Source organism: Orcinus orca, chromosome 4 (assembly GCF_937001465.1).
Source record: "Orcinus orca chromosome 4, mOrcOrc1.1, whole genome shotgun sequence".
In the NCBI taxonomy this organism is placed as follows: domain Eukaryota; kingdom Metazoa; phylum Chordata; class Mammalia; order Artiodactyla; family Delphinidae; genus Orcinus; species Orcinus orca.
The window spans coordinates 122,958,743-122,983,158 of record NC_064562.1 but is presented as its reverse complement, the minus strand read 5'-3'; the positions used below and the strand labels follow the sequence as shown (position 1 = coordinate 122,983,158).

The 24,416-nt window shown below is 41.7% G+C and overlaps 1 protein-coding gene across 3 annotated transcripts in view; it reads left to right on the top strand.

The window, feature by feature from the left end:
* Window positions 1-19,255: 19,255 nt before the first annotated feature.
* Window positions 19,256-24,416, top strand: part of PAPSS1 (3'-phosphoadenosine 5'-phosphosulfate synthase 1) — a 108,821-nt gene continuing 103,660 nt past the window's right edge. Inside the window, exons 1-2 of one of the 3 annotated variants that reach the window (XM_033427797.2) lie at window positions 19,258-19,492; window positions 19,762-19,840. Coding sequence is in view for 1 of the 3 variants with exons in the window: in XM_004269600.3 (XP_004269648.1) it covers window positions 19,433-19,492 (60 nt within the window). In the remaining 2 variants the exon portion in view is untranslated. Of the gene's footprint in view, window positions 19,493-19,761; window positions 19,841-20,219; window positions 20,319-20,441; window positions 20,595-24,416 lie in introns of those variants that run through there. The other 2 variants (XM_049708921.1, XM_004269600.3) reach the window with 2 other exon arrangements.

Sequence of the window (24,416 nt, the reverse complement as noted above, 5' to 3'; positions counted from 1 at the left end):
AACTGGCTATTATGTTTTTAAAGTTGACTACCCTTATGACCTAATTACCTCCCAAAGAAAGGCCCTCCCTCCTAATGCCATCACTTTGGAGTTTGGATTCAAAATATGAATTTGGGGGTGGGGGACACACAAATATCAAGTCCATAGCAAACACTATGACACACTGGTTTGAAGAGCAGAAGCTTTGTCTTTGAGGCTCCATGATGCCTTCCTTTCTTCTACCTTTTCTTTTAACAACATTAACTTTGTGTTTTATTGGACTTAATGTTATTAGTGTGTCTTTTCATATTATCTTGAAATGTGTTCTTATAATTCCAAAATAAACATTTACTCTTAAATATTGGAATTCTTGTTCTACAACTCTTGCTTTCATGAATTTCATGTACTAAAATATCCAAGTGGAATAATTTTTGTGTGAAGTGACTTCTCTGGAAGTCATGCCCAATAAAGTTAACCAGGAATACAGCTTTTATGGAAGAGTGAGGAGCTTGATTTGGGATCCTGTGAATCTTATGTTGCTAGATTGCTCAACCTAGAAAGGGGCAAATCCTAAAATAGGGACGATTTTTCAGTATTACAACATAATAACACAGCATGGGCTTCGGACTGGCTTGTGTGAAATGACCCTGTGGGTTTCTCAGAACACTACCTCACAAAAACTCAGACCAGTGTGACCTACCTAGTATCCTGGACATCTGGGGAGAAAAGAATTAGGGGTGAGGGGAGGGCTGGGCGGAAGGGAAGGGGAAAGGAGGAGGAGGAAGAAAGAAAGAGAACTGTGTTTAACATTTCATCGTCTTAGGGCAAATCCTGAGTATCCGCAAACTTGTAAATAACAGGATAATGTTCCCCCACTGAAATTAGGACCTTGTTTTTATGTTATGAATTTATAATTTCCTAATTGCCATTGATATTTGTTGCAACTTAAAACAAGCAGATATTCTTGTAAATTAGATTTGCCTGTTATAAACTAATGGATGTCTCAGGTTCAATACAATTTTTGCTTAGTTCCTTATTGTATGAAAGTATTTTAGTTTTGATTACTGTAAAAATATGAATAATTAAATTGGCTTCTCTGTGATTAAATATTTCATAACATCCTTTATTTGATTTGTAATTTTTACTGATAAAGTGGTTATTTTCAAAAGTAAATGAAGGCAAATGATTGTAGTAAACAGTGAAATTATTTAAGTATTTGTAAGTAAATATCTAAGGTATTTCCTCTAAAATGGGTCATTTCTAAAGCAGACACATGTTTATAAATATAGTTTAGGCACAATATATTAAGTTTATGCAATATTTTTTCCAAAACAGTTAATATACTTTTTGTTAACCTACTGCTGTTTAAAAAAATTACTTCAAAACTTATTGGCTTAAAACAACCACAACTTTGTTATGCCTCACAGTTCGTGGATTGGGATTTGGCTATGGCTTGTTGATTTCTCTACTTGGACTGGACTGGAATGTCCAGGATGGCTGCTTCACTCACATTTGTCACTTGGGCTAAGATGGATTGAATGGGTCTTACTGGAATGGCCCTCCTATGGTCAGATATTTGGGGCTTTGGTTCCCCCTGCTGGCTGCATTCCTTGGTCTTCTCCAGATAGCATTAGAACCTCTATTTCTCCATGTGGCCTCTCTCTAGTTCTTCTGGCAAAGTAGCTTAGACTCAAGTTGTCAGGTGTAAGCCTGGAACAGATACACGGTCACTTCTGCCACATTCTGTTGGCTAAAGTAAATCACAGGGTCAGCATGAATTCAGGATGGAAGAGAACTACACAGGGTGTGAATACCAGGATGAGCAGTTCATCATGGGAGAGGAGGTACCTTGTGGAGTTTAGCTACTTCGGTCCATGTGTCCCTCGATGGCATCATTTCCTGCATCCTCAAGGGTAAAACTGAGTATTTCTCTGGATGTATCCTTTGTGTTATCTGAGGCTTAAGAAATGCCTTTCAGAAAAAGAGCACTTAGTTTAATAATTTGGGAGACAGTAGAAATGATAGCCCTTCTCTTGGGTTTATAATGGCTTACTAAAAACAGTAAGGATTTTGCAGTATAAAAATATATGTACTTTGTTTAACCTGGCATTTCCCAAACATTTAAGTGCATAGAACTGTGCCTGGCACTTAGTAATCACTTATAAATATTTGTTGAATGAGATTTATCCATTTTTCACAAAACATACATGTACATTACAAAGAATTGGTGTTTCCAGGAAAGAACTTTGTGAAAGGAGTATGTGATTCTGGGTTTCCTCCTGATCTACAGCCCCCAGCTAGGTGCTTCCTAATGAATTAATTGTTGTACTTTAGTATGACCCCATCTCCTGGCTGCAGGTGACTAGACTCGCATGGGCACCTGACTCAAAGGCAGTTGTCTACAGGCTGGCTAGCAACTTGAAAGATAGCCTGGCAAAAGAGCTTTCACCAAAAGTAGTCTGAATTGGATTGTGATCAGCAGAGCAAATTAGATCCCGTCACTTGGGTAGTTTGAATGTGGGAAAATCAGTCAGTTAGTTGGCCGGGGTAGGAGCCGTAGAAGCAGAAGCAGAGAACACATGAGTTTCCATTGTATGCAACCCTAGGTTGCTGTTTCCTCATGATCCTGGTTTTGTGGCTGCTGAAAACACTTCCTATTTCCCTTTCTTCCTCCATCTTTAGAATAAAACCCATTAACTGTGGTAGCCCAACTATGTCCCTATTTCTTAGTATCTGAAAGAGTCTAATATGTGATGTCAGGGAGGCCTGATGCTCTCTTATTCAGAATGAGAAAACAGTCTATTCAATTATCTACTCAGGGGAGAAGTACCACTATGACACGCTCTCTTCAGAAGCCTGTAAACACAGCGGGAACTGCTACTAGTGGTGCCAATAATAGGTAGAATGGTAGGGTAGGCCGGCACACAAATTGCTCAGGAAGTTCTTTCAACTGTTGTAGGAAACTCTTTGGTTAATAGCTTCAGAAGAAACACTTAATGAACAAATACTGATGTATTATTATTAACTAAAATCCACAATTTATTCAGATTTTCTTAGCTTTTACTTAATTCCTTTCTATGCTCCAGGTTCCCATCCAGGATATCGCATTGCATTTAGTTGTCGTGTCTCCTTAGGCTCCTCCTGGCTGTGACAGTTTCTCAGACTTACCTTGTTTCTGATGATCTTGACAGTTTTGAGTACCGATCAGGTATTTTGTAGGTTATTCCTCCGTTGGTATTTGTCTGATGTATTCCTCATGATTCAGTTGCAGCCATGGGTTTTTGAAGGAGGATCACAGAGGTAAAGTGTTATTTTCATCACATCACATTAAGACTGCATACCATCAACATGACTTATCACTGTTGATGTCGATCTTGATTACCTGGTTGAGGTAGTGTTTGTCAAGTTTATTCACTGTAAAGTTGCTCTTTTTCTCTCCGTTTCCATAATGTACATTTGGAAGGAAGTGTGCACAGCCCATATTTAAGGAGTGGAGATTTATGGTCCCTCTCCTTGAGGGTTAAGTATCCACATAAATTATTTGGAATTGTTCTCCATGGGAGACTTGTCTCTTCTCCCATTTATTTATTCATTCAATCATTTATTTATATCAATATGGACTCACAGATATTTATTTTATACTTGTGATGATTCAATACTACTTTATTTTGTTGCCCAAGTTGTTCCAGCTTTGGCCATTGGCAACTCTCACGTGGCTCTTGTGCTCCTTCGACAGAACCACATGAATGTGGTATTTTGTTATATTCTGTTTTGTTTTGTTGTTGGTTTTTGTACTTCCTTACTTTCTGACACTACAAGATGTCCCAGGCTCATCTCGTTTATTTCTTAGCTAGTTCTAAAATCAGCCATTACTCCAAGGAACCTGGTTAGTTATTGGAAGTGGCATTAGAAACCAAGATCTGGGCATTAGGTGTACTTGTTACTATGGGTGGGGCATTGTTTCTCTTGAGTCTTCTCAGCTGACAGAGCAAAGAAATATACATGTGCATATCACTTACGTATATACACATATCAATAAATATTTCTATATGTAATCATCTGTATCTATAATAATTTACACATGAGTTCTTACGAGTGTCTGCAATTCTAATCCATTACCAAATGAATCACTCTAGCCTCTCCTCAACCCCTACCCCTTGCTTATCTGAATCCCACTCCAACAGTGAGAAAGTTAGCTCTCATTCTGTGCCATCCATTTACTTAATTGTTCAATTCCATTGTACATGTACAGTAGCATCAGAATTGTTAACCAGTACACTCATGGGAATGACTTTATCAACTAGAGTACGCTGCTTATGTGAAGTTCCTTTTGCGTTTGGTTTTACAGATCCCACTCTTCCAAATTTACTTAGTTCAGCACCCACTTCCCTTTAGTGACACTGTAAAGAAATGAAAAGGATGGAGAAGTAAATTTACAGATTAAAATAGTCTTAAAGACAATATCGTACTTTTTAAATTGGTAAGAATTAATTACACTATCTAGAGATGTACATTTAAATGGTGAAACAAACAAACAAAAAAGCAAAGAAGTTATGACTATAACAGTAACCACATAAAAAGTAACTTCTACTTCTGGGCAGATAAAGTGTCAGAGATTGGATGTACTATCCCACCTGAAACAGGTAAAAAACCCAACAAAATAATACGTGAAACAATGATTTTCAGACATTAGATACCAGGCAATGCGGGGCAGTGAGATGGGGAAATAAACAAGGTAAGCCCTACAATTGCCTCAGCTTACTACCTGGAAAGAGTTTTGAGGCTACAGTGCAATTTACATGAGGTAGAAGAAATTAAGTTGAGACCCCAGGAGCAAACGAAATTTTACTGTTGTTGTCTGAACAGGCTCAGTGGATGGTGAGCATTTGGGTATTTAGTGCATGAGAGAAACATGTTTGCTCTAGGGTGTCAGGATTCTTTTATTTTTAAAAAAATAGTCTCTATTTTCAGAACAATTTTATATTTACAGAAAAACTAGGGAGATGGTACAGAGAATTCACAAATACCCCACACCCAGTTTTCCCTGTTGTTAACATTTACCTTACCGTGGAAGGAAGGGGGAACCCAAGCAGAGACCAGGAGTCCCCCTGGGTTTAGGAGATAGAGTTGGGTATCAGAGAGACACAGTGGAGTGCAGGAGAGGAGACAGCTACCACAGAGAAAGCTCCAGAGATGGCAGAATGTCCACCTGAGCAGAGGCAAGTGAGGAAACTAATGTAGGACAGAGAAAAACACCACCCAAAAGGAGCACAGGGGAAAATGCCGGGAGCTCACACCAGCAGAAATAGATAGCGTTCCCACTGACTAGAGTAGAAAAACTTGGCTTTGGGCAAAGTATTTAAAATCATGTTCTGAGTGGTAGGGCACACTTAGTCATAGACTAAAGGCTGCTTGGGTACCACCTAATGATGCTAAAAGCAAGACTTGAAAGTATCGAACTGTTTCCTAGTAACTTAACTGTGACCCAGGATAAAACTCAAGAATATTTATAGGAATACAAAAATCTGCAGCATTCAACAAGGTAAAATTCACACTATCAGGGGTCTAATAAGGAGGAGGGAAGAAGTGGGGGAAAGGAGGAAGCTATAGCACATCATGAGAAAAAAATGAATCAATACAAAAAAGGTGTAAACACAAATAATAGAATTAGTATATAAGGATATTAAACAGTTACATTACATACATTCAAACAGGTAGAGGAAAGACTTCTCATGTTAAATGGAGGCATGGAAGACATATTTTTTTACAAAGACCCGTGTTGAACTTCTAGAGATGAAAAGTAAAATGTTTCAGATGGAATATATATATATTATTCTTAGTAACAAGAGAACAAGCAATTCAGTTAGAAAATGGGCAAAAGATCTGATCAAACCCTTAACCAAGGAAGATATACAGATAGCAAATAAGCACATGAAAAGACATTCAACATCAGTAGACATTAGGGAAGTGGAATTAAAACCACAATGAGACACCATTGCGTACTACAATCATGACTAAAATTGAAAAGACCAGCCATACCACGTGTTGGCAAAGATGTGGAACAACTACAATTCTCATACACTGTTGGCAGGACTGTGAAATTGTAACATCCACTTTGGAAAATGGTTTTGGCAGGTTTTCAAAAAATTAAACATATACCTACCATATGGCTCAGCCATTCCTCTCCTAAGTAGTTACCCAGGGGGAGAGAAAGCATATGCCCACACAAAGACTTGTATCTGAAGGTTCATGGCAGCTTTATATGCAAAAGCCCCAAACTGAAATTACCTAACCATTCATCAACAGACGAATAAACAAATCATGGTGTATCCATGTGTTGAGAGTTTAGCTAAGCTACTCAATGGTATTGCTGTTTCAGCATTATTTTGTGTGGCTAAGAGGCTTTGGGGGGAGAGGGGACTTAAACTGACACTAGCTCCATCATGCAAGTATATGCCCTAGAAAATAGCCTGCAGAGTCACAAGCAAGTGAACATTCCTGAGGCGACTCCCCAAACAGCCCCTGTGATCAAGTCTTCCCGGCCTCCCAAGACCTTTCCTTGTGTGCCTCTTAAATAAGACCCCCTCACAGGGCTTACCAAGCCGCATTAATTTTGGTTTGAATTAACCAATACGATACAGTGTTAGCCCCAAAGCACTCACCCACAGACCCTAATAAAGGCACGTGCCCCAGGTCCTGCCTCTCTCTGCCTGCACCCTGCTTTGATCTACCAATGTGGCCCCTCAAGGTGTGCCATGTACTTTGTTCAGGATCTGCGAGTAATAAACTTCTCTATTTCAATTTCTTTTTTTTTTTACATCTTTATTGGAGTATAATTGCTTTACAATGGTGTGTTAGTTTCTGCTTTATAACAAAGTGAATCAGTTATACATATACATATGTTCCCATATCTCTTCCCTCTCGCATCTCCCTCCCTCCCTCCCACCCTCCCTATCCCACTCCTCTAGGTGGTCACAAAGCACCGAGCTGATCTCCCTGTGCTATGCGGCTGCTTCCCACTAGCTATCTATTTTACGTTTGGTAGTGTATATATGTCCATCCCACTCTGTCACTTTGTCACAGCTTACCCTTCCCCCTCCCCATATCCTCAAGTCCATTCTCTGGTATGTCTGTGTCTTTATTCCTGTCTTACCCTTAGGTTCTTCATGACATCATTTTTTTCCCCTTAGATTCCATATATATATGTGTTAGCATACCATATCTGTCTTTCTCTTTCTGACTTACTTCGCTCTGTATGACAGACTCTAGGTCCATCCACCTCACTACAAATAACTCAATTTCGTTTCTTTTTATGGCTGAGTAATATTCCATTGTGTATATGTGCCACATCTTCTTTATCCATTCATCCGATGATGGACATTTAGGTTGTTTCCATCTCCTGGCTATTGTAAATAGAGCTGCAATGAACATTTTGGTACATAACTCTTTTTGAACTATGGTTTTCTCAGGGTATATGCCCAGTAGTGGGATTGCTGGGTCATATGGTAGTTCTATTTGTAGTTTTTTAAGGAACCTCCATACTGTTCTCCACAGTGGCTGAACCAATTCACATTCCCACCAGCAGTGCAAGAGTGTTCCCTTTTCTCCACACCCACTCCAGCATTTATTGTTTCTAGATTTTTTGATGCTGGCCATTCTGACCAGTGTGAGATGATATCTCATTGTAGTTTTGATTTGCATTTCTCTAATGATTAATGATGTTGAGCATTCTTTCATGTGTTTGTTGGCACTCTGTATATCTTCTTTGGAGAAATGTCTATTTAGGTCTTGTGCCCATTTTTGGATTGGGCTTTTTGTTTTCTTGTTATCGAGCTGCATGAGATACTTGTAAATTTTGTAGATTAATCCTTTGTCAGTTGCTTCATTCGCAAATATTTTCTCTCATTCTGAGGGTTGTCTTTTGGTCTTGTTTATGGTTTCCTTTGCTGTGCAAAAGCTTTGAAGTTTCATTAGGTCCCATTTGGTTTTTTTTTTTTTTTTTTTTTTTTGCAATACGTGGGCATCTTACTATTGTGGTCTCTCCCGTTGCGGAGCACAGGCTCCGGACGTGCAGGCTCAGCGGCCATGGCTCACGGGCCCAGCCGCTCCGCAGCATGTGGGATCTTCCCGGACCGGGGCACGAACCCGTGTCCCCTGCATCAGCAGGCAGACTCTCAACCACTGCGCCACCAGGGAAGCCCCTGGGTTTGTTATTGTAGGTCTTTTCCTTCTCTTGTGTTTCTTGCCTAGAGAAGATCCTTTAGCATTTGTTGTAAAGCTGGTTTGGTGGTGCTGAACTCTCTCAGCTTTTGCTTGTCTGTAAGGGTTTTCATTTCTCCATCAAATCTGAATGAGATCCTTGCTGGGTAGAGTAATCTTGGTTGTAGGCTTTTCTCCTTCATCACTTTAGATATGTCCTGCCAGTCCCTTCTGGCTTGCAGAGTTTCTGCTGAAAGATCAGCTGTTAACCTTATGGGGATTCCCTTGTGTGTTATTTGTTGTTTTTCCCTTGCTGCTTTTAATATGTTTTCTTTGTATTTAATTATTGACAGTTTGATTAATATGTGTCTTGGCATGTTTCTCCTTGGATTTATCCTGTATGGGACTCTCTGTGCTTCCTGGACTTGGTTAACTATTTCCTTTCCCATATTAGGGAAGTTTTCAACTACAATCTCTTCAAATATTTTCTCAGTCCCTTTCTTTTTCTCTTCTTCTTCTGGAACCCCTATAATTCGAATGTTGGTGTGTTTAATGTTGTCCCAGAGGTCTCTAAGACTGTCCTCAGTTCTTTTCATTCTTTTTTCCTTATTCTGCTCTGCAGTAGTTATTTCTACTATTTTATCTTCCAGGTCACTTATCCCTTCTTCTGCCTCAGTTATTCTGCTATTGATCCCATCTAGAGTATTTTTAATTTCATTTATTGTGTTGTTCATCATTGCTTGTTTCATCTTTAGTTCTTCTAGGTCCTTGTTAAATGTTTCTTGCATTTTGTCTATTCTATTTCCAAGATTTTGGATCATCTTTACTATCATTACTCTGAATTCTTTTTCAGGTAGACTGCCTATTTCCTCTTCATTTGTTAGGTCTGGTGGGTTTTTATCTTGCTCCTTCATCTGCTGTGTGTTTTTCTGTCTTCTCATTTTGCTTATCTTACTGTGTTTGGGGTTTGCAGGCTGCCAGTTTGTAGTTCCCATTGTTTTTGGTGTCTGTCCCCAGTGGCTAAAGTTGGTTCAGTGGGTTGTGTAGGCTTCCTAGTGGAGGGGACTAGTGCCTGTGTTCTGGTGGATGAGGCTGGATCTTGTCTTTCTGGTGGGCAGGTCCACGTCTGGTGGTGTGTTTTGGGGTGTCTGTGGACTTATTATGATTTTAGGCAGCCTGTCTGCTAATGGGTGGGGTTGTGTTCCTGTCTTACTAGTTGTTTGGCATAGGGTGTACAGCATTGTAGCTTGCTGGTCGTTGAGTGAAGCTGGGTGCTGGTATTGAGATGAAGATCTCTGGGAGATTTTCGCTGTTTGATATTATGTGGAGCTGGGAGGTCTCTTGTGGACCAGTGTCCTGAAGTTGGCTCTCGCACCTCAGAGGCACAGCACTGACTCCTGGCTGCAGCACTAAGAGCCTTTCATCCACACGGCTCAGAATAAAAGGGAGAAAAAGTAGAAAGAAAGAGGATAAAAGAATATAAAGATAAAATAAAATAAGGTTATTAAAATAAAAAATTATTTTTGAGAAAAAATTTTTTTAAAAGATTAAAAAAAAGAAAAACGGACGGATAGAATCCTAGGACAAATGGTGAAAGCAAAGCTATACAGACAAAATCTCACAAAGAAGCATACACATACACACTCACAAAAATAGGAAAAGGGGAAAAAAATCATAAATCTTCCTCTCAAAGTCCACCTCCTCAATTTGGGATGATTCGTTGTCTATTCATGTATTCCACAGGTGCAGGGTATATCAAGTTGATTGTGGAGCTTTAATCCGCTGCTTCTGAGGCTGCCAGGAGAGACTTTCCCTTTCTCTTCTTTGTTCTCGCAGCTCCCAGGGACTCAGCTTTGGATTTGGCCCCGCCTCTGCGTGTAGGTCGCCGGAGGGCTTCTGTTCTTCGCTCAGACAGGACGGGGTTAAAGGAGCTGCTGATTGGGGGGCTCTGGCTCACTCAGGCCGGGGGGAGGGAGGGGTATGGAGTGCGGGGCGAGCCTGCTGCGGCAGAGGCCAACGTGACGTTGCACCAGCCTGAGGCACGCCGTGTGTTCTCCCGGGGAAGTTGTCCCTGGATCCCGGGACCCTGGCAGTGGCGGGCTGCACAGGCTCCCCGGAAGGGAGGTGTGGACAGTGACCTGTGCTCGCACACAGGCTTCTTGGTGGCGGCAGCAGCAGCCTTAGCGTCTCATGCCCGTCTCTGGGGTCCGCGATGTTAGCCACAGGTCGCGCCCGTCTCTGGAGCTCCTTTAAGCAGCCTCAATTTCTCTTGTCGGTAGTGGAGCCACAGCTCACCATCCAGCACCCTATGCTCCACTTCACAAATGTGATTTGATCAAGTCATAACAACATACAATGAAATATTAACCATCAATAAAATGGAATGAACTATTGATACACAGAGCAACATGGATGAATCTCAATAATTACGGTGAAAGAATGTAGGGAGAAGAATATGTGCTGTGTTTGGTGATGTATCCTATTACTTACTACTTAGCTACTTTAACACACAGAAATTAACACAGTGCTTTACATATAGTAAGGTACTTAAAGACAGTTTGTGGTTTTGATTAAATTATTATTTACATGTATAGATGACACAAATTAAGAACCTAGAATAATTTTAGAGGAAGAATCCTTTGAGATAAATGTATCCAACTGCCCCCGCCAGAAGTTATGTGATTTCCCCAAGGTCATATGGGCAAAGTAGAAAACGTAGATTTCTAGCAAGTTATTTCCAGTCACTCTGAAGATCTCCTTTGAATTTTGAATGAGCCATAATTTTAAAATATAATCTTTTTTTTTTAGTAACTGGTCTTATGCAATTCACTATCTGGGGGGTTTTTCTAAGGAAAAAAAAGACAATGTTAACCAGAAGGAAATACTTCAGATGAAATTGAGTGATGTTTCAAGGATTCTTTCAGTCCTTTCTTTATTAAGTCAAATCCCCCTAGTGGAGAAGATATGCCTTTACGTATCTTCATGTATCTTCACACATAAAATGTGGAGAAAATGGAACCACCTTGACTAGAGGGGTCATTTTCTCTACAGACTGACTTAGAAATCGTCTGGCAAGTCCCAGAGACTTGAGGGGAACTTTCCTGAATCTATGGTGATTCCTTCCAGGTGGAAACCAAATATCCGTGACTGCTTCCAAACCATCACACCAGTTTCTCAGCTGGTGGCGATTTAATGAGGGAGTTCGGAGGTGAATGAGATCCTAGTGACCATTTATCTCTGGCTTGTGTGGCATCTTTTTAATTCTCCCAGGTGAACTTCTGAGACTGATGCTCCAATATTACCAAGGTAAATGACTTACAATATTACCAATCTTACTTACCTATTATTCTCTTACTGAGAATACCTGTGTACCCAAAGGGTTAAAATACACGTTGCTCTGGGTTTCCTAATTTTTATAGCTCCTCAGTTTAGCTTAAAATATTTAATCTTTTCTTTTTAATTTTTATGATGTTTGAAATATACAGTTAAATTACGAGAGAGATCTTAATGCCTAAGGTTAATTACTTAGTTATAGATATTTAGGAATGCCCATCCATTATTTACAGCAATAGTTCTCAAAGTATGGTCCTCTCTCACTAATGGCCTTGCTTCGTACTAAATGAGAAAAGAAAAACCTTCAATGGAAATTCCCTCATCATTCCACTACCTATACAAATGGACTGGCATCTGTGCACATCCTCTCCTTTTACTTTATTTTGCAGGAATTACTTACTGCGCATTAAAGGCCTGTCTTTACTTATTCTCTGGATTCTCAGCCGCAAGGACCTCCATCCATCAGTTACCCTCTCTCTCTGTTGGATCATTCTTATCAGCATACAATTGACTCTAGTTTTTCTCCTTTCTTTTTAAACTATCCTATCTTGATTCTGTATTATCCTTCAACATGTCCCATATCTCTGCTCCTTTTTTCAAGCCAAACATCTTCAGGGTTGTTCTCACATGATAACTTCATTTGACTTCTAATTCACTCTTTCCAAAAAAAGTTTTTTTGTATGTGTGTCAAAATGATAATATCCAAATAGTTTAGAGTCAAGTAATTCAATACGGAATTTTAAAACAGAGAGCAATTTTCCTTCCCTGGAGGCAACCACTCTTAAGTCTTTTAGCAAATTCCCTTGGTATATATCTCCACATCTTGAAACAATGGGTGTATTGCTATTCTTGGTCTTTATGTTTTAGACAATATCTCTTGTTCTCTCACTATGGAAAATGAGGATTTATCTGTTTCCTCTCCTATTATCATCACACGCACATACCAACACAGACACACGCATTGTATCCCCTCAAACTCTCCAGCTAGTCATACTGCAATTTTGTTAATGTTTATATTCATAGTTTACATTATTATGACTAAATATGTGTGATTTAGAGTGGAGCCATGTAGTAAAACTATTATTAGTCCTCCTTTCCAGCGTGATATTTTTCCTCTGGAGACAGTTTCTTTTCTTTTTCTTTTCTTTTTTTTTCTTTTAAGTGGGCTTGTGTGGTTTTCTTTGAAAAATTCTTTGTCTTTTCTCATCTTAAAAAAAGTACTCTTACATAAAAAAGAAATAGTATAGAAATATGCTTTTTTAAAAAAAAAGAATACTTCATTAGTGGCTCTGGCAAACACTTCTGGTGCCCATCCACATCCACTTTGCCCTTACTGCCATCTCTTTGCATGAGGGCTTTCTTTGGGACTAGTGCCCTCTCTATAGATGTGCATTGCAATCCAAAAGTACCAGAGAATGAACACTCCCTGGGAGTAGTCCTTGAATAAGGACTGAAGGGAGTTGTATCAATGCCCTAGTTCTCTCCCTCAGGTGAGATACTCTGAAGGACATGCTCTACACTGTTTCTCAGAGTTCCCTGGTGGGATTTAGCTCCAGTTACCCACCATGGCTGCTTGATAGCACACTCTTTTTTTTTTTTTTTTTTGCGGTACGCGGGCCTCTCACTGTTGTGGCCTCTCCCGTTGCGGAGCACAGGCTCTGGACGCGCAGGCTCAGCGGCCATGGCTCACGGGCCCAGCTGCTCCGCGGCACGTGGGATCTTCCCAGACCGGGGCACGAACCCGCGTCCTCTGCATCGGCAGGCGGACTCTCAACCACTGCGCCACCAGGGTAGCCCGATAGCACACTCTTTATTGACTTCCTTCTTGTTCCTGTATAACTCCACTAATGGTGTTTCCTGGGATCACCTCCCAAATAAATGACTTGTACTCGAATCCTTCTTTCCATGCCTGCTTCTTCAACAACCCAAACTAAAACAATAGTGCTGAGTATTTCCTGTTACTTCACATTTTAAGGTACAAGATATCTGCTGTCCCTGTTTTAGAGATGCTAAGATTAACAAGTGGACGCAGGTGGTGTCAGCCTGATGTGTCCATTATAAAATTCCCTTTCCTACCTGTATTAGTCAGGGTTCTCTAGAGAAACAGAACCAATAGGATAGATAAACAGATAGATAGGAATTGGTTCATGTGATCTTGGATGCTGAGAAGTCCTAAGATCTGCAGTCAGCAAGCTGGAGACCCAGGAGCCAACATTTCAGTTCAGGTCTGAAGGCAGGAAAAGACCAATGCCTCAGCTCCAGGAAGTAAGGTAGGAGGAGCTCCCTCTTACTTGTGGAAGAGTCATCATTTTTGCTCTACTCAGACCTTCAGCTGATTGGATGAAGACCACCACATTAGAGGGGCAAGCTACTCAGTCTACTGATTCAAATGTTAATCTCATCCAGAAACACAGACACACCCAGAATAATGTTTAACCAATATCTGAGCACCCCATGACCCAGTCAAGTTGACACAAAATTAGCCATCACACTACCTTTCACCTAATACTTTTATCAGTCGCTAATGGTTATTGCCTATATCAATTACCCCCTCAGGTGTATTTTTGGCCGTGCCACACAGCGCGGGATCTCATTTCCCAAACCAGGGATCGAACCCGTGACCCCTGCAGTGGAAGCTCCAAGTCCTAACCACTGGACCGCCAGGGAATTCCCTCGTCAGTTGTTTAAAATGGTGATTTTTAAATGCCAACATTCCTTCTGCATTTATTAGCTAAAATTCTATCAGTCTGAACTTTCCCTTATCAACTATTTGATTACCCTGAAATACAGTTTGTACAGAAAGGGTGCGATAAATATATCCTTTTTTTAAAGTAAAATATTTATTTATTTGGTTGCATGGGGTCTTGGTTGCATGGGGTCTTAGTTACGGCAGGCGGGCTCCTTTGTTGCCGTACGTGGGCTCCTTAGTTGCGGTAGTCGGGCTCCTTAGTTGCAGTTTGCAGGCTCCTTAGTTGTGGCATGCGAACTCTTAGTTGCGGCATGCATGTGGGATCTAGTTCCCTGACCAGGGATCGAACCCAGGCGCCCTGCATTGGGAGTGTGGAGTTTATCCGCTGTGCCACTAGGGAAGTCCCAATGTATCCTTTTTGATGACTTAGTTTTCTAAGTAGTTATCACTAATTTAATCCCAAACTCTGTCACCTATCTAAATTATTTTCAGTATGGTCATTCCCGTCAAATGCTCTATCAATTTCATCTTCCTAAACAGGGCTCTCCAAGGGCTTCCTGACTTCTTGGAGAGGCTTCTGAATGATTATCTTCTAGACCTGGTACACTGCCGTCATCCTGGGATCTCCCTTCACTAGAATTCCCTCCAGTTATTTCCTGTGTGGGAACTCCTATTCTCTGGATGCCATGTTTTTCTCTTCCTATTTAGGTGAAGCATATCCTCTAATATTTCTTTAAGAGAGGGTGTATGATAATTCTAGATTCTAAATTGGAAATATTTTTCTTTTCCCCTTTTTTTTTCTTTTGCGGAAATACCTTTTTTTTAGAGCTCTGAAGCTATTGTTCCATTTGTCTTCTAGCTCTTGGTGTGTTTCTTGATAGCTTCAATTCATTTATACTCCTGATTCTTTCTTTGTGAATTCTCCATCTTCTCCTTGGAAGCTTGTAGGATTTCCAAACAATTTCAGAACACTGGGGAACACAGTTTGGAAATTTCATAGTGCTGTGCTTTGATTTTTATCTGTTAAGCTGGACATTCAACGAATGTCTAAAATCCTTCAGTTATAGGAAATTTTGTTGAATAATTTCCTTGGTTATTTCCTCTGGTGGGTTTTCTCTTTTTGGAACTCTTAATATTTGAATCTTAAATTTCCTAGACTGTTCTTTCTTTTTAAAAATTCTCCTCTATTTCTCATCTTTTGGGGTTTTTGCTCTGCATTCTGAAAGATATCTTCACCTTTTCTTCCACTCCTGCTATCTTGTTTTTAATTTCCAGGAGACGAATTTTGTTTCCTGAATACCAATGGCATTGCCATTTCATTGGTAAATCTTTCAATACCTATCTCTAAAATTACTCCTTTAAAGATATAATAACAATGCTATTATAATGCCAAAAGAATGTCTTTAATATCAAGAGTCTAGGGACTCTCTAAATTTCCTGTATTTAAAAATATTTTTTTGTTTGAAGCAGTGTTCAGATAAGTTCATGTATTTCAACTGCTTGATAGTTCTCATAAGTTACCTTTTAATCTTTAGTTCTTCTTTAGTTTTTCCTATAATTGAATTATTGAAGAGTCAGGTCATTTATGATGTAGTTTTTCACAGTTTGGACTTGACTGATTGCATTTATGGTGATATTACATCTTCCTCTTTCCTCTGCATTAGCTATAAATTGATAATGAAACCTGAAGACTTAAGATCAGTTTTAACTTTTTGGGGGGCATTAATACTTCATCAGGAAGCAGGAAAGTTCTAATGTTCTTTATTTTCATGATTTAGCAGCCATTGAGGACCATGGTCTTGATCCATTTATTTCATTTAAAGTTGTAAAATGGTGACATTATAAAATCTACCTTTCCTTCCTAATTTATTAGCTGTATGTCTACAAAGAAAAACTTCTTCTCATCAGTGTAAGGCCAACTGGCCCGAGGCAGGGGAACGCAATCAGACTCACAGGTTGAAACTGACCTGGAGACTTTCCGGACCACCCAGTTCCAGGAACTGACCTGGGGACTTTCCACCCGGCCCAGCCTTCCCGCCTTTCGAGGGGCGGGACTAACGGTCCCCCACGATACCCGAAAAGACCACCAAAGAAGGAATACCCAGCGCCCTCCCGGATTCACCACACCCCTTTCCCTTCTTCCCCTATAAATTCTGCCCAAACCCTCGCCCGGGCGCGACTTTTCTGGCCCCTTTCTCTCGGACCAGTGAACCTCGCCCGGGAGCGTACCCAAATAGAACTTGTTTAAGCTCTCCTCCATTTTTGGTGCCGTTCCTTACAATCAGCTTTTTCATTACCTGACTTACAGTTAGTGATGGAAGCCAGAGTAAATGCTTAATTCTTTCCTTTTATTTGTAAGTTTTCAAAACAATGAGTTGGTTTGTTAGCATCCTCCAAGTGTGACAATTAGTTCTTTTTAAATTGTCATCATTATGAACATTTAGATTTAAACATATTTGATTTGTTTCAATACCTTATAGATATTATCCCTTTAGTGCTCTAATTGTGTAATTTTGACAGGGGAAAGTTTCAGTTTGGCTTCTGAGTTCTTTTGACATAATCCTAGTGGTTTTTGATAATTTCTTGTTTTGGATTTGACAGGATGTTTCAGGCTCATTTGCATGAATGATGTCTGAAATAATACATTTGAATTGATAGTATCAAGGTAAACTTATGATATATTTTACCTGAAAAAAGTCTTTCACTGAAAAAGTCCAGAAATATGGACTGACTCAGAAGCACTAAACAGTTTTAGAAGCCCAGATTGTGATATCTAAATACCACTCCCTTCTGAAAACCAGGAATCCTGGGACTCCTTAGAGAAATGGCTGATTCCAAATGTGGTGCTGTGTTTTCATTTGAAGCTTTGGATCCTCTTCTAAGCTCATTCCGTTATTGGCAGAGTTCAGAAATATACTGAAATTAAGTTCTATATACAGACTGCAAATGAAGAGTCCCCAAAGAAAAAGCTACAAGGAAACCATTGACAGTTTGAGGTCAAGTAACAAGATTGAAGTTTTAGAAATAACACTCTGACAGCAATGTTAAGAATGGAGTGTGTGGGCAGCAGATGCACAGGATGCCCAGATACGGGGATTAGTTGTGATTCATCCTGGATATAGGAAAGGCCTAATATTAACACAGTAGCAGTGGGGTAAATAAACAGGGAACTGATTTGCTAGCTATTGAGAATGTATGACTGTTGTGACTTCCTTAGCGGTGTAGTGGTTAAGAATCCACCTGCCAACGCAGGGGACACGGGTTTGAGCCCTGGTCCGGGAAGATCCCACGTGCCGCAGAACAACTAAGCCCGTGCATCACAACTACTGAAGCCTGTGCTCTAGAGCCCGCGAGCCACAACTACTGAAGCCTGCACACCTAGAGCCCATGTTCCGCAACAAGAGAAGCCACCGCAATGAGAAGCCCGTGCACCTTAACAAAGAGTAGACCCCGCTCGCCACAACTAGAGAAAGCCCATGCGCGGCAACGAAGACCCAATGCAGCCAAAAATGAAAATTAAAAAAAAAAAAGAATGTATGACTGTCAGCGTAACTGATGGCAACTTGGGCCTGTAGAAGTTCCTCCTGTCCTTCCACTGGCCCTACCCAGGACTGTACTCTGCAGTAAATCACTTCTCTTGTTGTCAAGGGCTTTGAAGTTAATAGATATTGTTTAATAATCATTAGGACCCAGTGGCTTCTATGCTATCTTAGTCCCCAGACAATGATGAAGACCTTTGCGGACATATTCCCAGTGCCTAGGAGACTACTTACCCATCCATAAACCTTGACTTAGGAATGCACTTCCTGTTTCTAAGCACTACTCCAATACCCTAGGTTAGCTATACAACTGTCCCAATGTCCCCTCAGTGGTGTGGATGCAGCTGTAAATGCTTCTGGATCACAGTCCTCCATGATCTCACCCTGTAAGTTACTGTATAATAAACGGATCCATTGATTACATGGAGCCACCTGCTTCATTTTCTCAGTCTCAAGATACCTTCTTAGTTTGGTGGGCATTTTTCATTCCCTCTTGTCCTCCAGCAAAGAGGCAGTAATGTCAGGTCTTTGGGATTGGTGTGTATTTGTAGGGTAGGGCATTGGGTTATGGAGGAGAAGCACTTCAAACAACTATCTTGGTGCCAGGGACAAGCTATGGAAAGTCCCTTAGGGTACTGGGGGTGGAAGGGGAGATAACTCCTAGAGCAGGCTCCCCTCCATCCCCAGCCCATCCTCCCGTGAAGTAGCTGTGGTATATACTTCGGTGAATTTGAAAATGTCCTTCACACATGGACATTCTACTCTGTGGTAACCAAGGGCCCTCCTGCAGCCTGGATTTCATTCCTCTAAGGATTTCCTGAGAAGCTAATAAAATAGAGGTCTCTTTCTGGCTTACCGGGTGAGAAGTATCCGACAGAAATCTCCTGAAGAGACATCTGCAAGTGGGGAAGGAGGCACCTTGCAGATAACCACTAAAACCTGAGAGATATTAATTACTGATGTCCAGGGATGGGGTATTGACTTTTTTTTTTTTTGAAACTGTGCGTTGAGCAGAATTTTAAAGCTAAGTGGAACGTGTGGAGAATGAGCTGTTTAGCAAATCTTCCCTCCGCGAAGCTGGAAAATTCCTTTTTAAATGTGGCCAGGGAGAGGAGGGCACAGATATGGAGAATAGGAAACTGGTGGCCGGGTTTACGGAGTAAAAACCAGAGGGCCGGGAGACCACGTCAATGTCTTCTGCCATCTAGTAAACAGCAGCACGCACCCAAACCCGCAAAGACGTGGGGAGCTAGTATCTTCCTTGTCCTTCCAGGTCGAGGCCTGGGACGCGTTTCCAGCCTCTGCGCATGCGCAGCGCAAGGCAGCGAGCGGGGGAGGGACCCTGGAAGTTCCACGACTACCTTCTCAGGCCCCGCCCCTACTTCAGAATCAAAAGGGAGGAGCGTCGTGCGCGCTCGCGTCGGTGCGCGCCCTGAAGGCCCGCTCCCACCCCCTGCGTCCGGTTCTCGTCCGGTGCTTCGCCCCACCCCACACACCTCTGTCCGGGACCCATTTAGGAGGCGGGGCCGAGGCGCCGCTCAGTCGGAGCCGCGAGCACGAGCGCGTGCCTACGACAGCGCGTGCCAGCCCGGTCGCGAGGAGACCCCGCCTTCCCGTCCCGCCCACGCCGGCCTCCAGTTCTCTGACTACTCACTGGGCGCTGAGAACGCGGGCACCCGCGCGCTGAGCAGCCATGGAGGTTCCCGGTAGCCTGTGCAAGAAAGTCAAGCTGAGCAATAACGCGCAGAACTGGGTGAGTCGGAGTAGAGGTGCGGAGGAGGCTCTGGGAGGCTCCGGCTGCAGCTTGTTTCGTAGCCGCTACCTCCCTTCCGCCTCCTCTGTATCCTCCCTGGAGAATTGGGGGTGGTACCCGAGGCCGCGGCGCCTTCCACCTGGGGCGGTGGGTTGTGCCGGGTGGAGTGGCGCGGCGGGGGCGGGGGTCCGATCCAGGGTCCGTGGGAAGAACTCCCCCTTCTCCAGCTCCTCGCCTCAGAGGAGACCTTGAGGACGCTCTTTCGGCAGTGAGCTGGCGGCTGCTGAAACCTGCATCCCCCTCCAGTGGCCTGAAGGTCTGCGGAGGAGGCAGAGGCAGGCGTCTTTGGTACGTTTCCTGGTTTTTCTTGGCTTTGCCAGTGCAGTGAGCCCAGGTTTGGGTCCATCTCCACGTCTTTCCATTTCTGACTTTCAGCGTGAAGGGAGAGTACCCAACAATGCGGCCATTCATGAGCTGAGACTGCCCTGAACTGAGGTTCTTTGTGATTCGGTGCTAAATCGGAATATCCAGCAAATAACATGGAAACAGTGAAGTGTGGGGAAACTAATGGTTTATAACGTTTAGCAAGGACTGCCAGTTTGCTTTGATGGTTAAGCAACCTCGGAAGGTTGCTTGCTTCCTTATTCTTGGTAAGAAACAGCCTTAAGCTAAGATTTTAAGTGTAGAGGGGGTGGGGTGGAGCAGGTGATGTCCAGCTCTGGAGGCCGGAAAGATACTGGTTTTAAGTTTGGGTGGAAATTTTTATTTCACAGTACAGCAAGATCATGAGGTTTAAATGCAGCCTTGTAAATCGTCATTACCCTTGGTGAGTCAAAGAAAAAAAAAGCCATTTCAGACAAATGTTCAAGTCATTAATTTACCACATCTGTTGTTACCAAGTATTCTCACCCGATTCCTTTCCCCTCTTAGTTATTTAACTCTTCCTTAGGTGATAAGGACGGAGAAGAGATAAAAGGGGAATTAGACCATTGGAAAGAGCGCTGGACTAGCGGCCTGGTCTCTGGTTCCAGCTTTGCCGTATAGTAGTTGTGTGATCCTGAGTAAAAATCCTCGACTTCTTTAAACCTCAGCTGACTTAAAGGTATAGTAGTGGTACTTCACTGGAGAGTTTTGAGGAGTAAAGAAGATAATGACTTGGAGAGTGCAGTGATAACACTGCTATGAAACTATTGATACTGCTCCTGTTACCTTGAGGTGTTTCCTGGTTAGGGAAATACGGTTGGCTGAATTAGGGTATTTACATGTCATTTCAGCTACACTGTAACTCATTTACTGTTCCATTTGCCAAATAAGTGCGTGTTCTTTGTAGAGGCATGTGCTACTCACGGGGAAGGTGAGAAATGAGGGACTCAGTGCTTGCCTTCCAGTTGCTCAGGGCCTGGTTGGGGTTGTGATTGGCATTTGCCGGATGATGAATATATCATTATAGACCCCAGTGAGTGGGGTAAGACAGCTGTTTTATCACAGTTTAGAGGGGAGATTAGTTTAGTCTGGGCGTGATGGAGGTGAAGTGTGCTCAGATTTTTGAGGCAGAGGGGAACTGTATGAATAAGGTCTAATATTAATAATAATTTATATTATTTATAATAATATATATTATTATAAATAATATAAATAATAATAATAATTACCATTATTTACTCCAGGAACAATGAAGAGACCTGTTTAACCACTCTGGAGGGCTTTTGTTGACTGGAGATAAGATTGAATGAGCAGGATGGGGCTAGGTTGTATAGTTGTTAATGTTTGGTTGCTGAGTTGAGACTAGATTCTGTGAGAGATTTTGGATGAGGCTAGAATTTTTAATTTTCAGGGCCTTGTAAATCTTTCTTTGCCCCAGTAGGGAACACCCATCATCTTTTCCTCTCACATACATCAACTGATAGGGACACATGTAGCGAATCCAGACACCTTTAAAGTTCCCATCACATGATGAAATTGGTATTCCAGGAAGACAGGTCTGCTAAAGAAATAAGACACTGTTAGAGCCCAGATATAGAAGTCCTGGAGAACAAACAGGGTTATAGTAAGGTTTAAATGAATTAATAGACTTGAGGAATGCCTGGTACGTGAGCACCAGTTAAGGTCTTTGTCTTGTTACTGCTATTAATTCATACAGTTGTGAGGGTGCAGAGTACTGGGCTAAGGTGGTAGTGGAAAAGCAGCATAGATCCGTTAAGAGCGTTCAAGGTTGAGTAAGAAGGACCTGACAAGAGTTAGGGAATGAAAGAGGGAGACGTATTAAAAGAGGATCCTGAGGTTTTAATCCTGGGAAATGAGGAGAAAAGTCGCGGCATGCAGGGAATTTGGGAAGTAGGTTGAGGGCTGGAGTGATGGTGATAATAGTTAAACACTGAAGGAAAGTTTACTGTGTGCTGGAGACAGTTTGAAATTTTTTACCTAAATTAACTTATTGAATTTCTGTACATTTTTGAGGTGGGTATCATGAGAGACAGTGGTTTAAAGCAAGGACCCTGGAACTGACTGCCTGGACTCGAACCTGGGCTTCACTATTTACTAACCGTGTAACCTTTAGGTAGTCACTTAATTTCTCTGTGCCAGTTTGCTCATCTGTAAAATGGGGGTGATGGCCTCACAGGGATATTGTGAAGATTAAAGGAGTTAATATATGAAAAATGCTTAGAACAGTGTCTGGCATATTGTAAGTGTTGTGTGTGTGTTAGCTGTTACAGTCTGAGTATTATGTGTGTTAGCTGTTATTGTTAGTTATCCTCTTTATTCCAATTAGTATCTCCATTTTATTGATGAAGAAGCTGAGGCACAGAGATGTCATAGAGCTTGTAAAAGGTGGACCCAATATTAAGTATGCTGCATGTAAGGGACAGATGGCCTTAGTAGAGATAGTCTATAGAACAAGGCTATCCAGTAGAAATATAACGTGAGCCACATAATGCAATTTAAATTTTTCTAGAGGTCATAGTAAAAAAAAAAGTAAAAGGAACAGGTTGAAATAAATTTTAGTATTTATTTGACCCAGTATAGCTAAAGTACTGTCATCTCAATATAAAAATGAGTTTAATACTATCATAATCAATATGAAATTATTAAAAGATATACATAAGTGTATATTTTAACTTAGCACACATCTCACTTCAGACTAACCACATTTTATTTATTTATTTTTAATTAACAACTTTATTGTAGTATAATTGCTTTAAATGTTGTGTTTCTGCTGTATAACAGTGAATCAGCTTTATGTATACATATATCCCCATGTCCCCTCCCTCTTGCGTCTCCCTCCCACCCTCCCTATCCCACCCCTCTAGGTGGTCACAAAGCACCGAGCTGGTCTCCTTGTGCTATGCAGCTGCTTCCCACTAGCTATCTATTTTACATTTACTAACCACATTTTAAAAACTCAGTCGGGACCTGTGGACAGCACAACTATAGGGATTGAGTTAGGTTAAGGTCGAAAATAAAGATTTGATGGTTAAATTCGAGATAGAGAATATACTAGAGAGAAGGGAGGTGTCTCCATGTACCTACAAGAATAGTAAAGAAAATCAAGAATGAGCATGCCCCTTTAGCCTCCTCTTATCTCAGTCTGACGAAGCATTAGGTGTAATGAGTATCATTTAACATCTGATTGAACCTTTCTCTATTGGGACCGGTTTTCATCTGCCTTCCATAAAACATTTCAAACTGTGTGTTAGCTGGCCCTCAGTTCAGACCCAGGTGTCACTCCCTATTTTGTAGACTCATGTTGGGCCAAATCCCTTGCTTGGACCTGCTTTACAGTGGAGCTGGACCCTACTACCCACAGAGTAGTCTGAGATCTAGCATTGCCATTTGGAAGCACATACGACAATCTCGTTCTGGTTTGCCGTTCCATTCCCCTCTCTCCTCCATGCCCTAAATTCCCATAGCTCCATATCTCCAGCACCAACTCTCTTTCTTTCTTTCTTTTTTTTTTTTTTTTTTGCGGTACGCGGGCCTCTCACTGTTGTGGCCTCTCCCGTTGCGGAGCACAGGCTCTGGACGCACAGGCTCAGCGGCCATGGCTCACGAGCCTAGCCACTCCGCGGCATGTATGTGGGATCTTCCTGGACTGGGGCACGAACCCGTGTCCCCTGCATTGGCAGGCGGACTCTCAACCACTGCGCCACCAGGGAAGCCCCAACTCTCTTTCTATACCTTGCATCCTCAGGGTTTTACACAAGCCTTTCCTTCTGCCCTGATGCGTGTTGACCTTTATCACTTGTGGAAATCTTAAGAGCCTCGGGCTCCTGTACTGAAACTGTGGCCTCCTGTGTCCACACACTGTTGCACATAGGCTGAATTCTTTGTGCACCTCTGTGTTATGTTGCAGTCTGCTATTATCGTGTATCATGTAATCATATTTCGTTATAGAGGTTTTGCGTCTACACGGAGCTTTTCCTTATATAACAGGATGGGGATAAGGGTTAGGGTGCCGAGTAGGCCTCGGTACTTCTGTTATTAAAAGTCTTAGATAACTTACTAGTAACTTAGCACAGCTTAAGTAAGAGAATAAGCTCCATACGTGGTAGAATTAAAATTATAGCTTTGTCACTTACTACCTGTGTGATCTCGGGCATGTTGCCTAACTCCTCTGTGCCTCAATGTCTTCAAATGTAATAATGTGGATAATGAAACACAGCTTGTAGTGGAGCTAATAGGGCATATCTCATAGGGTTATAATGAGGTTTCAGTTATTTAATACATTTAGAGCGCTCTAGTGCTGGCACATGGGCACTGTTTAAGGTGTTCTTATTTATTAAGTCATCGAATATTTGACACCTGCTTTGTGTGTGCCTGTGTTCCAGGTGCTGGGGCTGCAGTGGTAAAAAGACAGCCAACGGTCCTGCTCTCATGGATATTACATTCTACCTGGGAGAGGGTTAATCGAAAAGCAAATAAATGA